General features: G+C 46.8%; 1 protein-coding gene across 2 annotated transcripts in view; it reads right to left on the bottom strand.

Moving 5' to 3' along the window:
- Positions 1 to 17223, bottom strand: part of ROBO3 (roundabout guidance receptor 3) — a 468117-nt gene that overhangs the window by 179038 nt on the left and 271856 nt on the right. For both annotated transcript variants that reach the window (XM_069614542.1, XM_069614541.1), the window contains exons 7-8: positions 16469 to 16593; positions 1026 to 1197 (exon numbers count right to left, since the gene is read on the bottom strand). In XM_069614542.1, coding sequence (XP_069470643.1) covers positions 1026 to 1197; positions 16469 to 16593 — 297 coding nt within the window. The remainder of the gene's footprint in view (positions 1 to 1025; positions 1198 to 16468; positions 16594 to 17223) is intronic.

Raw genomic sequence — 17223 nt, forward strand, 5'->3', positions numbered from 1 at the left:
ATGTCCAACTGAAGTTCAAATCTATCTGCAAGGCCCAAAAGGACCTGCATTCTTGAGGGATACATGTGTGCCATATGGGCAAAAACAATCAACAATGGACATGCGCACATTGGTTGTTCCGACGGTCAACAAAAAAGAATTGGAGGCAGGACCATCTCCATTATAGCAGATTTGCACTGGATTGCCCTATCTCTAGAGATTAAAACATACTGGAAACCCCTCTGGCTTACAGAAAGGCATTAAACCGCCGCCTCTTCCAATCCACTTTCTAGTGATCGGGCAGCTGTTAGTGCTTGATTTTCCAGGGTTCAGGGCAATATACTACAAAATCAAATACAAACTTAATAGCGCTAAGAGGCTATATCTGTGGTGAAAATGGGCTATACCAGTATACTATAACATAACAACGTTTTTCATCCTATTGTTAGGGCTCATAAAACCTGCAGAGACAACTTATATAGTACATTTACATGAACCCCAGTACATACACTAATTTGCCTATGTGCTTTGCTTCTCGCCGGGCGGGCCAGATTATCAGAGAGAAATATTAGAATTCTCACATAAAATCCAATAAATTGTCTTCAACACTGAACATAGACAATTGTTTAAGAATAGAATATTCATCTTAAGTACTAGCGCCTTGATGCCCCGGGGCTAAGCGCGCTTTATACATGACAAACAAATAAATAAATGAATATTAGCAGAACCCATCGATCTATATTTCCTTTTGAAAAGGGACAGACATGAAGTGCCGACTGTTTTTGTCTCCCCAGGTGACATTGACGCCTTTGATTAAGTGAGATCTCGCTTTTCCCAGCCCATAAACCAGCTTTGAGGACACGTCATTGAGTGCCCGCAGGTTACGAAATCCCAGCTCAGTTTCACAGCTGACATTCCTCCGCCCCAATGAAACCTGAACTGCATATTTCTCTGTCAGTCAAAGAGCTTTGGTAATCAAATATGGTGAAACCCTCAGAAGGAATGCACTCCGTCCTCCCAGCCAAGCTGAGCACATAGGCACTCACCATCTTCCACCTCCAGGAGGGCTTTGGCCAGGATGCTGCCGGCGACGCTGATGGCCTGGCACATGTAGTAGCCGGAATCTCCAGTCTGCACTTCCGTGATGGTCAGCTCCCCGCTTGGTGAAACAGAGAAGCGGCCCACGGGCTGTGGGGGTTGGCTAGGAAACAGCAGGATCTAACAGAGGAAAAACATTGGAACAGTCACTCATCCCAGAGTTCCGGAAGTGCTTCTTATTACACACAGACCAGCACTGCTGTGCTCGGTTGCTACTGACTCTGAACACTGTTGGTGAGACACATGCATGACAGCCTAATGCTGTTATTTACTCTGCTTTTAATACATGTTATATAAAACATATAGGCATCACAACGGAAATTAACAACTCCCGGAGTCCGTCATCCATGGAAACTCTAATGCTAGCAGGACCAGAATCCACACCATCACCGGACTAGAATCTAAGAGATGCATGAAGAAGAGAAGCAGAAGCCAGGCCTTCCCCGGATGCACTCCCAGGCTCTGCAATAGCATGCTCGTGCGCATCAGACGGGACTTATCTCTCCTGCACTTCAGAAAGGATCCCAAGACTCTGCTCGCCAGCATTTTCCCAGCGCTAATCCCGTTGGGAGCACACTTGCCCCTCTCCCCTGGCTCCCCCTGTCCTTTTCTCTCTGTGGTCTCCTCTTCTTTTTTGCACAGCACCCCATTGGTTCGGGCAATGCAATACGCTCGATTCACATCGATTTTCTTGCAATTGATGAATGCATCATTATCCTTAAGAGTAAGCCTTTTTTGGCCAAGTGTTTCATGTTGATTATAATAAGGAGGATCCTAACCTGTAGAATGCAGAGGCCTGACGTCAATGCATGCACTGACATCATGACAAAATATCCACCAATAAAAGAGCTTCAGCCGAATCGCTAGAATTGTATTCGTGCCATAGCCAAGGGGTCAAGTCCTAAAAGGAAAAGTGGGGGACTCATTAACATGCCAATTGCATGTCATGTCACCAGAAATTAGCATATCAAGGTGCCCTCTGAAAACATTTGGGAGACTTCTGAAAACAGTGGGGACTAACCGCGAGTACCCTGGAATTGAGCCCTGGCCATAGCCCCATGAAACAATGTCCCTGGAGCTTTGTTCACCAGATCCAGGGATGAATTCTGTCAGTCAGCTTCAGATCCAATGCTTTTTGCTTTGGGCAACCACAAAAATGATCACTACCAACAAAAACAAGAAAACGCATGGCTCATGAGATGTTTACAAAGGCAAACCTATAATGTTGTGGCTGTGCCGATGGCTGGTGTGATGTAACAGTACATGGCTATAGCACCAACAGTGAACACTGCCCAAGTTTCCCATGGTGGAGTTTCCTTCTACCCATCTTTTAGTGGCAGGGCATAACCACGCTTGGCTGGCTCCAGGACTGAATAAGCATGCGTGCATTCAGTATGTTAGAGTGCAGCAGGTGTTTGCTTCTGCTCCTGTAGCTCGCCTCTGCAAGTGGGTAGAATTCCAGCACAGGCAGTGGTGCTCTAACCCTGGGGCTAGAAGTCACAAATCAGAATTGCCGTTTAATGAGAATTGACTGTATTTGACTTCCTTTCCATTTCCGTTTATCTTTTTAGATCTTTTACCATTTTTTTTAACACCCCCAAACACCCGTAACCATACACACAGCATCCCTCCCTGTCTGCCCCTTTTACATCTTCTCTCCGGCAATGTGTTCGCTATAGTATGCCCCCATGCCGATGTGCGCATGCAGTCCCTTTGGCGGCGCTGCAATTCTCAATAGTGATGTCAAAATGCTGGATTCTTAAAGAGGGTGTTCGAGTTGGTGGCTGTACATGACCCAGGCAGCAATTCTATTATCTTTTGTGAACCATGCAATTGCCCAGCACAGCCCGTCAGCGTGACTACTTAGGCTAGTGCCAACTGTTGCTACCGTCAGAATGTCCCTCCCTGCGGCCACGCTGCCAACCATGCCTGGTGTTGCTGTCTAGATTGTATCTGAACCCTAAAAGGAGTTTCTTTTTTTTTCTATTGACTGGTAATCTCATTTGGAGGGCATGCATAATAGAGTGTGCTTGTTCGCCCAGTTTCTGGTTACATGGCTGCACGAATCTAATGGAATATTTGTTTGAGTATAATCCTCCGCCTGGATTGTATATGTGGCTCCACGAGCTTGTTTTACTAGCGCTGCCTCAGTTCATCTGCCCCTCAGCTGCACTTAATATACAAAGCAATGTTTGGAACACACATCCTGCTCCCCGCTCGGGGTGTTTGCTTCTTTGTGTCAGTGGTTAGAGCCATGCGTTTGTTTATTCAGTGCGGCAGGGTCGGCTTCTACTTCATTCATAATGAGGAAAAGGAGAATTTGCAAATTGAGCCTTTATCATTCCCTGATGGCTATGCTGTTTAAAAGAAAATCTGACTCTACAAAGCAGTGTGCATTTTTTAATCCTGTGCTTTTAGGGTGTGAATAAGAGGTGATCAGGTTTGTGTCATTAACAAGCAGCCATATTGCAGAGGAATGGAGTTAAGGACGCCCAAAGCTGAGCGTACACAAAACCAGTGTGTCTTTCGCAAGTGGGACCTTGCACCTTAGGGTTTTACCCCCATGTTCAAAGTCATAGGCCACGTTTTCAAACTTCAATTCTTACTATAACACTAACACAGGTGATCTTCATTTCATAAACATAATAGAAGACTGCTTCCATGGTGCCTTCATAAAACCTAGCCCCGCCATAACCACCGCGGGGCTGTGACCAACGTTACGTTGCATCGCTCTTCTTTGGGAGTGAGAGGCGCTCTGGGTACAAGGGGAAAATGACCAGCTGTACGCAGAGCTACCCGGAAGTGATATACAGGGGAGTCATCAGATCCCCTCCACATTACCCTAAACCATCACTCTGGCAACTGGAGGTGCTACTCAACAAGCCCATTGTTCGGTGAAGACTTGTATACCAGGGATCCCACCGGGTACATTTTGTGAACTGCAAATATTCCAAGTACCCCATTTCTGGTAGTAAATGAGGCTGATAAACTGCTATATCGAATCCCTTCAACCTCACCTGTCAGTTACCCAGACTCCACCTCTTTCCTGCCTCTTAAAGTTCACAAGCACTAACACCCCAAGCCACTGGAGAAACCAAAGAATCCTCGCCTGCCAGCTACGAGAGAAAATGGTTCCATGTGTTAAAATCATGGCAAAAATGGCCGTTTACACAATAAATTGCGGCAAAAGGGCTGTGGTTTTGCCGCTGCATTACATGTAAAGGATGCGGAGGACAGCCCCGCAATCCCCAGACCCATTATACCATTTAAGGGGAAGGGGGACACCCCTGCAACCCCTGCTCCCCTTAAATGGTATAATGGGGTACATCTTTACCGGGTCAAACCACAGCATTTTTGCCGCAAATTTCTTTTTTTATAAAGGCAACATTTTTGCTGCAATTTTATTACTGCATACCGAGAAAATACTATTATCATCTAGTTCTTGTACATTTGTGAATATCAACCCTGACAAAGAACCACAAACTGTGAGCACTCTTGCCAACAGGCAGCATCCCGCCCGCAAGCCCCAGGCGTGCTCTGGAGCTGGCTCCTAAATGGGACAAACTCTTACATGATAGGAACTTCAGTGTAGTTTATCAGAAAAATGGCACATAGTTTAATCACGGGGCATGGAACCTCACAGCCAAACAGGCCCTTTCGCCCGAGTACAAGATGGTGATATGCCAGCAAATGAACAATCATGAAAGACAAATGAAAGAGGGGGAGGGAACAGACATAATCAGCTGGGGGGAGAGGCCAATACATCTGGGTAAACAAGCAGAGAATTGAAGCAGACCCATTCACAAGACAGGAAGTCAAAGAGGTTAGAGGAGAACTAATCTGAGGCATTATTAGTTTATCGGGTTACTGTAGAGTCTAGCCTAATATAAAATCCCACATATTGATGCAGGGAGTATGTAATGCCAGGCAACTGACCTGGTGACAGGAGGAAGCCAGAAGGGACAAGCAAAGGGCAATCCGCGCCCTGGAGAGAAAGTCGAGATCCTCATGAAGACTATATCTAAGACATTGGCAGAGACCAGATTCAAAGGGAGGAAGAATGCTCCAGGCTACCAAAGACCTATATTCCAAACCTGGCAGGAGCCAGGCACAGGGATGGAGAAACCCAAGATCCTGTTATGCGCTGGACTACCAATGCGGGGAGAAGCCAGCTGCTGAAGGAAAACCAGTGGAAAGATTGGCCAAAAAGGGTGGCCAGTGGTTTTGCAGGGGTGGCTATATCAGTCTGAAGGGCTCTTTAGAAAGGGCTGAGAAATACTTGCTGGTATACATTGGCACTAGTCGCTAAGGGCAAAAACATGCTAGAGGGTGAGAGCATATAGGCCATGTACATAATATAAGGAAGAGGGGGCAGAAATGACTGCTGGTAAGACTACGTCAACAGGCGTGCTTTTTGCTTTATACCCAGAACTGTGAAGTGAAGAAGTGGGTTGGGCAATATGAGCTGGAAACTGTAAACATAGATCCAAGAAGCAAGACGTGGGCTGTATCCCGGGACCTTGCTCTAGAAAAAGAGATCTGATAGAATGGGTGGTCCATAAGGCCTTTGCACCAATGTAAGTAAACCCACGTGATCGCACTTTTTCGTACAGTTAACCCGCTTGTGTCTTAGTTCTCACGCTGGGCCTTATAATTGTGCATCCAAAGCCATCTAAAAGACTCACAAAAAGGAATAACCCACACTTTTGCTGTCCAAACTCTCCACGCCCACAATAAGCGTGGCTCCTGTGTCATGCAGTAGTAAAAAATTGGTCTTGTGCCCCATAGGGAAGATTGGGAAAAACATGAGTAATTCACATGTCTATTTCCGTTTGCGAATCGGCGCATTTACTCATGTGTAAATTACACATCTAAAGTGAATCTAAATGCTATTTTCCGCTTAGTATCTGAACGACCACAAGAAACTGACGGGCAAGTACTGCTGCTACTACAGGATAGGGACAATCAACGATGGGGTAAATAAATAAATGGCATACCAATTAAGGAAAACAAGTAAATACGAAGTAAACAGTACCAAATATATAGCTCTGAAGACCAATGGTGGTCTATCAGTCAAGAAAATCCAGAAATTCTCTTGTTCAAGAGCTCTAAAATCTTTGGAACCCGCCCTTCTGAGAGTAGCTAAGGATGCCACTTTTGCCATATGGTGTCCTAAACCCCGGATTCATCTACCAGCCTCCTTTCCACGCGAGCCTAATGAGCTTGGCATACGAGTCCTTCTCAAAAACCCATGTATTAAACAGGGAGGTGAGCAGATGGTTTGGCATGGACCTGGCCGCCTCCTATGCAGTCATGATCAGCAGCAGAAGCAGTGCTATATAGCTATATGGCCCTCTCACTCAAATTAATCCATACACATATATAAATAAATAAACAATAAGAACATTAATGTCAAATACAAAAAAATGATCAGATACATAAAAAGTAAATAGCAACATAGAAGGGGAAGCAAGACAAGATCAGACTAGAAAAGATCAGCGATCACGTGGGGAAAAAGCACTGCACACAAACAAAGCAAAAACGAGTCAGCAGGAACGACTAAATGGCCTATAATTAAGTGACGCGACTCGGGCTGTCTGACAAACAAAGTCCTCGGGACAATTTATCAAGAAGGACGGTCTAGCAGGTGGCCCATAAATATTGGAACAGTGGCAGAGCGATTAAAATGAGGGAGTGAGAACAAATAGAGAAATCATGTCACGGAAAGATCCGGGAGGAGAACTACCAGGTGGCCTGTAAATAATCAGCAAGGAGATGATTAAAGGGACAGCGCAGGCAAACGAAGTGGGCCACTGCGGCGCCGGCAAGGCACTGACTTCATCAGAAAGGGCCCGTACGCTTGCACCTATCAGAACACAAAGCATGGGTAGACACAGGGTGGTAGAGGCAGCAAGGAGTGTCCATAACACACTGCTGTGGGAGAGGCCTATCAGGTGTTATATTACGCTATAAAGATTTTATGTTCTGCCAAATCACCGGGAGCGCATGGCTGTAGGTCAGGTCTCACTGCTAGGCGTTTCAACACCGAGTAGCGCAAGGATGTGTGGTGCCTCAGGCAAAGTGCCGATGCATCGGCCTAGCCCCATGAAAACAGGCAAGATTTCATGTGCATTGGGCCAGTCCGACACCCGCCGGTGCCCTTCTATTGGGGGCTTTTCCGGCAGCCAGCTGGAAATAACTTGCTGTGGAGCCAGTGCTGTTTGACCAGTCCTCAGCTATTGAGTGCGTGTGAGGTGGACGCCTTTCAGGCTCCCTGGAGGATCCCTGGGCTTGCTCGGCTTCAAGTGCCGCCAATGGACCACCAGGGGAAGGCTCACGTTTTACACCAGGACTCAAGTCGAGGGTACACGTGGGTGGACCGAGTCCCCACACTTTTTTACAGAGTCCCCACACTTTTTTTCCAGAGGGCAACTTGATATGCTAATTTCTGGTCACGCCACATTCAATTGGTATGTTAATGAGTATGCGCACTTATTTTTTTAGGACTTGACCCCTGGTCATCCACAAGTAGAAGGACACCCTCTCTGAAAGCCAACAGCCTGATTCAGCTGGGCTGCATTGCTTGCAACATTAACCTGCGTGTAATCAGAGATCACTTAATGCCAATACCACATAATGAGACCATCCCCGAATATAGGTATGTTTGGGTTTTGCATGTCTCGCGCCTAGCTGGCTAGCATCGGAGCGCTGTACAGAAGAGTGGGTTAGACAGTTGTAGCAGTTGGGATTTGGGTGAGGGGGAAGCACTGGAGCTGATTTAGAAGTCAGTGTTTAGCGAGATGTTCTATGAACACATTGGGCCTCATAACGAGGAAGGCGGTACGTGGTTAACAGGGCCGGTAGAGCTGCCGGCCCCGTGAACCCCCTACCGCCTCATTACTCGCGAGACCCGCTAAGGACACCTGGTTTACCAGACGTCCTTAGCGGGTCCCGCGAGCGGTCCAGCATGCTAACAATGGGCCCGTTGTTAATGGCCCCATTGTTGGCATGCTCCACATTCCCATTTAGCCCTATGGGGGCTCAAATGGGAATGGGGATGGACCGGGTCCGGGTTCCCTGAATGAGGAAATACCAGGCCCTCTAAGGTCGTAATGGCCCGGTATTTCCCCTTTCAGGGAACACGGACCGGTACCTGGAATGGGGGAAGCCATGCCACAAAAAGCGGCCTGGCTACCTCCTTCCTCGTAACGAGGCCCATTTTGTCAGTTACCATGGGAAGTGCAGGAGAGGGAGGGGGTCCATCTGATCGCTGGCGGTACTGTGGTCACAGGCGGTTTCCTTGCTATCACTTACTTGCACTTCTTAAGAGTTCAGTCTGACAATGCCATTGCTCTCTCAGGTGTGACAGCCTCCCGAGTGGGGAGATTTTTGACTAAATCTGTTGGTTCGTTCAGCATCATGGTCTTGCGGATGTTGCCGGCTGACTTGGAGATTAAGCAATCCTGGAGGGTGAGCCGCTGTGAGTCCGTGAGAGTGGTAGTGACCTGAACTTGTGCTGTGGCATAGTGGATGGAATTGATGGGTACCAAGGCGGTTGTGGGGCACCAGCAAGGACGGCATTTCCTGCGAGCAGGTGGCCGTGGATCAGCACATGAATGGCAGTTATGCAGTGTGAGGCTGAAATGAGGGCTGTAATTCTGAGGAGGAGAGAGAAGGTCGACAAGAAAACATTCTCATCTGCACAACTAGAAACAGGGAAAAACTTGGAAACCGGGAAAAAAATGACACGACACCAGGGGGCTTTTCCGTGGGTTACCTGGAAGTGAAGATCTGGTCCAGGAAAGTGTTGGCTTCAGGGGCAGCATCTCGACAAATGGAAACCATTGTGTGGCAGGGCTCTGCATAGGCAGGTGGGCAGGTTGGCGGCATATGTTTTCTCTTGTCCTCGTTGGCAGAGATGTTGTTCCTGGTGGGAGGGGCCAGGGTTCTAATTTGCTTCTCTCTTACTCTGTCTTTCTAACTCTCATTCTCTCTCTTAAACAGTTCCTCTCGGCTCTACTCAAACTTCTCTATATAACTTAAACACAAACTTTTGTTGCAACGTGAGCCTCTCTAGCTCGTTCCATTTCTCTCTCAAGTGCATACACACACACACACACACACACTCTCTCTCACTCTCTCTCTCTCCCTCTCTCACTCTCTCCCTCTTGATCTCTTGTTCTCTAACACACCCTATGACTCGAATACTCACTACCTGGGCTGTGCTACTACTCACATGCTCTACTCCCTCGCCCTCTCTCTCAACTCTCAGGCTCTCCTCTCAGCACTTTGCTGCACTCCCATACCCTCTATGTTCTCTTCTCTCTCTCTCTCTCTCTCTCTCTCTCTCTCTCTCTCTCTCTCTCTCTCTCTCTATCTCTCTCTCTCTCTCTGCAATTGCCCCAATGTATAAGTGACCCTGCCTGTGTATAGTGATGTTGTCCCTCTCGCCCCCTGGTGCCCCTCTTCAGGTGGCACTCTAGGCTGCCACCTAAGCTTCCCTCATTGTATAAGTAGCCCTGCCTGTGTGCTGTGATGGTGTTGCACTCCCCCTTGTGGCACCGTTTTGGTGCCAGTCACCTTTGATTGCCTCAATGTATAAGCAACCCTGCTTTTTGTAGTGGTGCATGTGCGCTCACGTTCCCCCTCCCCCATTTCATGCTTCAAGATACAATGGGTCTCACTGTGGCACCCAAGAAACCCTTCACAGGTATAGACTATGAGACTGACTACTAACAGCACTCAAGAAATTACACTTAGGCATGGCTACTACTGACCAACCACGCCTCCAACAGATTGAGCTGACGCTCAGCTAGAAACCTGGATTCTGAGCTAAGAGCAATATTGTGAAACCATTGGACTGGCCAGAGAAAGGATACGATAGTTTATTTATAATGTGCTTAATACCCAGAGGTTTATAAGCGCAGACCTGGGGATCGAACCTGCGTTGCTCTGTGTCATCTTACTTCCAAGGCGAGCACGTTACCCCTGAGCTATCCTCCCAAGATGGAGGACTGACCCCACAACTCCGAGGAACTCATGAGCAAATCTTAAGGCTATCACCAATCCACGAAATGACTCAATGTAGTATCAACACCAGACTAGTTACTACGTCAAGCAAAGTTCCGGTGGCCAATGGGGAAAATACTCCTTCCTTCTTTTCATAATTTTTTTCTTCTGGTCAAAACATTGAAACTATACATTCATCCCAATGAACACTATGGGCCTCATTACGACCCTGGCGCTCCCGTAATGAAGGGTGCCGGTACGGGAACGGCACCGTCCATTACGGGATGCCTTATTACGAGGTCCTCTAGCGGGACCCGCACAGAACGTCTGGTCAGACCAGACGTCCATAGCGGGTCCCGCAAGAGGACCAAGGAGCTAATAACGGGCCCGTTATTAGCTCCATCCCCATTCCCACTGAGCCCTATGGGGGCTCAAATGGGAATGGGAATGGGGATTGGTTTTGTGAATTAGGAATTACCGGGTCCTTCAAGGTTGGAATGACCCGGTAAGTCCTCATTCACAGAACCCGGAGCTGGAACCCGGTATGGAGGCAGCCATGCCCTATGGCTACCTCCATACTCGAAATGAGGCCCAATGACTAATTTACCTACACGTTGTGATTTCAATCTGAATGTTTCCCTGACTTCTCCTAATGTCCCCTTTTCCCAAACTCCTTGAACCCGTTTTACGTTCACTCTACAGACCAAGGCATGGCTGCCACCCAGGGAGGGGCCACAATTCTCCTCCACATGGGCATGGCTCGTGTTTTAAGGCCACTGTGGAGGCGATGTGAGCGGAATAAAAGACGCATAACATCATATATGCACGTTTCTCAAACTCTACCCTCGTTCATTTTCATCGCTCCAGAGCCCCCACCCTCTCATGTCTAAGCTACTTTCCCCTCTCAGGTGTTGGGAGGCCTGTTCGTGACCTAAACACGTACTGCACCAGTCTGTGGGGGTCTCTTTAAACATTTAGATACTGCGTTTATAAAGAGCCTCCTGCTTAGTAGCACACCAATGGCATCACACTTCCAGGACCCCGCACTCAAAAGCACACACTCTATTTCCAAGTGCACCTTTGCTGGAATGCAACACCTCATAAACTTCTCCTGAAAAATGTATCTAGCACATTTAAAAGAAGCCAAGTGCTTTGGACACCCGCATTGCAGCCCGCAAAACACCCTAGAGATCAGAGTTCACGGCGTATGAAAGCAGGGGATGATGGCACACGTTATTTTTTAGGCTGGCATATGAAACATACTCTAAGCCTCCATGTGTTCGATCGCCATGGTTATCACATTTTCTGGCAGAGCCGTGACATTTTTAGGCACTGCTGGGTTAACGCGGGTGTGAGTGGCCCTGTTGAGTTCTGCTGGCATTTGATAGGCCGGTGTTTGGCTTAACTGTGCACGCCCTGTGTTTAGTCTGAGGTTCTGAAACCCTAGCCTCCTATTAATGCTGTGTTTTCTTTCCCTGCCTCTTGTTGTGGGGTGAAAGTGTGTGCAGCAAGCCCCGGGGCCGATGCAGTGTTTATGTATTCTGTGCAGGGCGTGTTAGGACGTTCTTCCTGCTAGTGGCATGTGTATCCACATGTTGGGTGGGAATGCACGGGGTTGCCATGCACACACCGTTTCAGGGGCCTGGAACAAAGGAGCCGAGGGTAAGAGGGCCAGGGTCACAACTTAATCCCCAAATAGCAGGTCACAACCCTTGAAAGGAAAAACCACGAATCCTTTCTTTGACTCCTGCTTCTTGGAGGTGGCGCTTGCAGAACAGGCCTGACTGGCTTTTGACGCTGGCGCGTAATTGCCCGCGGTTTGATTCTGCACCGGGGTGACTGTCACGTAGGTGTAGTTATGTATGCCACGCCAGGCACAATACTGGTACCCTGTTTTACTTTTGCCTAACAAGCAGCACTTTAGCACCACTTATGAGACGCAATTATTTAAATTGTGTGCAGATAGGAAGGATATGGGATGTGAGGAAGGACTCGCAACCTGTGGGAGGTGTTTGCTTATTTACCCACCCCTTGACTGCATATGGACCTGCAAATCCCTATTGACAATCCCACCCGCTACCTGCTTTTCCCCACCCACAACATACCCTCCAGTGATCTCCTTGAGATAGCTTTTTCAAGCAGTAATGTCAAACTTTGTGCTGCATATGGTCTGAACGTGTTATTTTTTAAGAAAGTTAATGGCATAGTTGGAGCTGTAAATGAATTCCTGGTGTAACAAAAGTGTGTTAACCAAGTATGCCTTCAGCCAATTGATATATCCTCACATCTGTTCCTTGCGTTGAAGTCTTTTTAAAAACAAGCATTGACAAATCCAACAACTTTGGCTAGTATATAGGTAATACAGTGTCATTGTGTGCTCAAGCACTCACACCATTGTCCAGCTGTTGATGTCTTTGGCCAGGTAGTACCATTATGGCAGGGTCTGGATAATGCCTATCTCATGACAAAACAAAAGACGGTTGGCTTTGCTACTGCTTGTTTGTAAAGGGGCCAGGGTTCTTTTTTGAAGTACAAACCCAGCAATTGCTGCTCTACAGCATCACTCAAGTGTAAAGTTTCAGACCTAGCAGACATTGCAGGGGTATCTGCTTAGGGTGAAGAGGTGCATGTTTAAACAGAAAACACCTTCAACTTTATATGTAACAAGTTTCCAATAATTCTTAGGTACATTCATGACTGGAATTCAAAAGGCTGCAGTTGTATTAAGATTGATCACATTATAATCCACTACAAACTGTAAAGTTTCAGGGACAGCAACATGTACCAAACATGTTTCCCGAGTGTTCAACAAAATGAGCTGGCCTGTGCTTTTCACATCTCCCATAGATTTGCGATTAAGTCGCATAAACTAATCCCAAAACGTTGACATTGGATGAGCGTACATTTTCAGACAAACATTCCTTCAGCCCAAGATCACAGCAATGGATAGAAAAATGTCAACTACGTTGTCCCATCTACCCTAGCCATGCAATCCATCACAGAGTTAACCTGTCTCATTCAGAGCCAAGACTAATAGCTCCACTCGTGGGAACCTATTCTGGTGAATTTTCCTCTGTTGTCCTATTTCCTTGCTCATCAGAGGTTCAATAGATATTCATAGTCACCCCACATTTCCCAAGCCTTGGAGAAATCCCTGAGTTGCAATATGAAGGGGCCTTCACCAGATTGTGCTGGAGTATTTTGCTACACAACTGCTGCGTAACTATTCTGCGGATGGGATTGGACAGGTCCATCACTAATCTCGAAAATCAATGTCGAGATTTTGAATTCCTCCAATTGAATTCACGTTGTTGCCCTGATACATTCATACTGATTTCCTGATATCTCAATTTAACTTGGCAGTGACGTTCAGAGTAAACCTGAAGAACTCGACACATCTCCAATTGAGCAGACTTCTTTTCTGGAGATAACTATTACCCTGATACTCTTGAACTTCCATCCTGATGTCTCGGTTTAACTTGGCAGATATGTAGAGAGTAAATCTGAAGATTTTGCAAGTCTCCAATTGAGTTGCCTTCTTTTTTCAAGATATCTATTGCCCTGATACTCTCAATCTACTGTACTAATAACTCAATTTAACTTGGCATGAGACGTAGAGAGTAAATGTGAAGATCTCGACATATCTTCAATTGAGTTGCCTTGTTTTCTGGAGATGGCTATTGCCCTGAAACTCTCATGCCGCAGTTCGGATAGATCGATTTAACTTGGCAGAGACATACAGAGTAAATGTGAAGATCTCGACATGTGTGCAATTCAGCTGGCTTCTTTTCTGGAGACATCTAGTGCCCTCATAATCTCATGCCGCCGTTCGGATATGTCGATTTAACGTGTCAGAGCGTACAGAGTAAATGTTAAGATCTCGACATGTCTCCAATTCAGCTGACTTCTTTTCTGGAGACAGATATTGCCCTGATACTCTCATGCCGCCATTCGGATATATTGATTTAACATGGCGGAGACGTACAGAGTAAATGTGAAGATCTCAACATGTCTCCAATTGAGCTGACTTCTTTTCTGGAGATAGCTATTGCCCTGATACTCTCATGCCACCGTTCATATATATCGATTTAACATGGCCGAGACGTACAGAGTAAATGGGAAGATTTCGACATGTCTCCAATTCAGCTGGCTTCTTTTCTGGAGACAGCTATTGCCCTGATAATCGCATGCCGCCGTTCGGATATGTCAATTTAACGTGTCAGAGCGCACAGAGTAAATGTTAAGATCTGGACATTTCTCCAATTCATCTGGCTTCTTTTCTGGAGACAGCTATTGCTCTGATAATTGCATGCCACCATTCGGATATGTCGATTTAACATGGCAGAGCATGAAGAGTAAATGTGAAGATCTGGACATGTCTCCAATTCAGCTGACTTCTTTTCTGGAGATAGCTATTGTCCTGATACCCTCATTCATCCATCCTGATATCTTGTTTTAACTTGGCACATATGCCATATTTATGCATTGAAGGGCCAAATAAATGTATTGATCATTGTTTTAATTTGCAAAACACAACTGCCCCAAAGTTGAGAGTTCAAATTCTTAGAGGAGCTCTCAGCACCCACCTTTCAGGGGTATCTTTTGTAGCAGGTTTCCACACACTGTTGATTCACCAACTATGCAGTGGTAAGGCATTTAGCAACACAAAATGCATTGTCCAACATTTTTGGACAAAATACTACTTCAAATATTGCCTCAAGAATAACACACAGTTGCCCCAGGAGTAGTGTACAGTTTGATAGGCACTGATCATGTTTTCCGTAGAGTTGGAACTTCTCTAAGCTGGTTCATTGCGCCACGTGCTGCAATACCAAGCTCAGCGAAACTCAGCAGTGGAAGCTGAATCATAAAGCCTTGGAATATGTTAGGCTCTCGATGCAAGCATGGAAAGACTCACACAACATACGGCTGGATGGTGTTCGGAGCCTTCCTTAGAGAGTCGCTAGACCATTGGTGGCTCCATCAAACCATGGCTCCCTTGTGCTCTATCAATGGGGACAATGAGCGTCACTTTTTAGAGTTTCCTGTGGCTATTCACTTTGTAAGCAACTATTTTTACATATATGTATCACCAGGGCCAATTGGAAGAAGCAATAACTACACTAATAGCAAAACATATTTAAAAGTAAATGAAATAATGGTGCGAACATATTCACTTTTTTGTGTTCGTTAAAAACAAAACATAATGGCAGAACAAGTGTGTGTTTTTGGTTGTAGGAAAACTCACGGCCAACCAAGTTCTGAACATAAAATATGTTATTGTCAGTGTAGTTTTAAATGTCATGCTTAGTGCGATTTGTAAAGCACATCTCTGCTATTTAAACCCCAAGTCATTGTTGTAGCAAGAAAAGTCATAGGCGTATTAAGAAAAAGCAAACCCCTATATTAAATGAGAGTAAAGTTTAAGGGGAGCCGGGGGTTGCAGGGGTGACCCCCGTTCCCCTTAAATGGTGTAATAGGTCCGGGGGTTGTGGGGGTGTCCCCCGCAACCTTTACCTGATTGTGGTGGCAAAACCACAGCATTTTTGCCAGGATATTTTGTATTCACGGCCATTTTTTCCGCGATTTTAAGACATGGGGCCTCATTATAACCCAGGCGGTATGGGGTTAACAGCGCCAGTAAAGGTACCGGCGCCGTCAACCCCGTACCGCCTGATTATGAGGTCCCCTCGCGGGACCCGGTCTGCATGTCTGTTTTCACCAGACGTGCAGAGCGGGTCCCGCGAGGAGAGGAGGGAGCAAACAATGGGCCGCTCGTAATCGGCCAATTGTTTGCTCCCTCTCCCATTCCCATTCAGCCCTGTGGGGGCTCAGATGGGAATGGGGAAGGTCCGGGCCCGGAGTCCTAGAAGGAGGAATTACTGGGCCCTCCGAACTCAGAATGGCCCGGTAATTCCTCATTCTGGGAACCCGGACCCGGATGCGATTTCGGCAGCAGCCATGCCGCCAATAGCGGCATGGCTACTGCCGAGATCGTAATGAGGCCCATGGAACCGACAGTGGGCCTCATTACAAGTGTGGCGGTGCAGGAAAAAAGCGGTGGTAACTCCGAGTTTGGCCCTGGAGTGGGGGATTTACCTCCAGCATCATACTTTATGACACAAAATCGGAGGAATTACAGAAGCGATAATTCCGCTGGCAGTAAATCTGCCGGAAAAGCACCATAGAAGGCAACGGACTCTGAAAAAATTGGGATTTACTCCACCGCTGCCACTTGTAATCCGCCGGTAATTGTAATTCCGTTGGGTGATATTCTGGTGGATTTACTGCCAGAATACCGTCCAACTCGTAATGACCCCCATTGTCTGGTTATATTTCTAGCTTCCTGAAGACGTCAAATGACAGCTCAAGACACACTTACCTGGCTTCCCTCCTTCTGCCAGAACACAGCAGGTGGGGGGTTTCCTTTGGTGTCACAGTGGAATGTCACCGTGCGCCCCTGCGCCACAATCTGATCCCTGGGACGGGTGACTAACTGAGGAGGAACTGCAATGAAATGTGATAGAAAGACGAATCAAAATGTGCAAGCAATGGATGCTACAACATTAATTAATTCATTACTACCATTAATTAGCATCCATCCCCACACGTACATACGAAGAACAGGGTTGCAATGTATATGAGGGTCCCAGGTTCATCACTCAGGGCATCGCTGCTATTACAAAGGGCAGATATCATTCTCACAAAAGAGCCAATAACAGGCGACTGAGGAGCACATCCTAATTAATATCGACACATACATGACCCATTGGTGAGATGTTCCAAGGCACACAATTACACTGGTGGTGTAATGGAGCGCCTCTTAGCACCTACATCTGCAACAGTGTTTCCTATCACTCGAAAAACTCCCCCACACATTGCAACCCACCACATTCCTTTAAGCACAACCTGCCGTGCCTGGCATGCGACCTACAGATGAACTATGCAGCGTGGTGACACGTCTGAAATGGTGTAATATGCTGTATAGCACCACAGAAGTTACATACTACAGACAGACTAGGCCACATTGCAGCAAATGGAGAAGAGCGCGGTCTATGGAAACTCATTTCAAGGCCTCCTTTTAGAGCACCACTGGGGGTGCAATTGAGGGGTGCCAGGTAGGCCCTAAAACAGAAC

The sequence above is a fragment of the Ambystoma mexicanum genome, chromosome 9 (genome assembly GCF_040938575.1).
Source record: "Ambystoma mexicanum isolate Mex_15411 chromosome 9, UKY_AmexF1_1, whole genome shotgun sequence".
NCBI lineage: Eukaryota > Metazoa > Chordata > Amphibia > Caudata > Ambystomatidae > Ambystoma > Ambystoma mexicanum.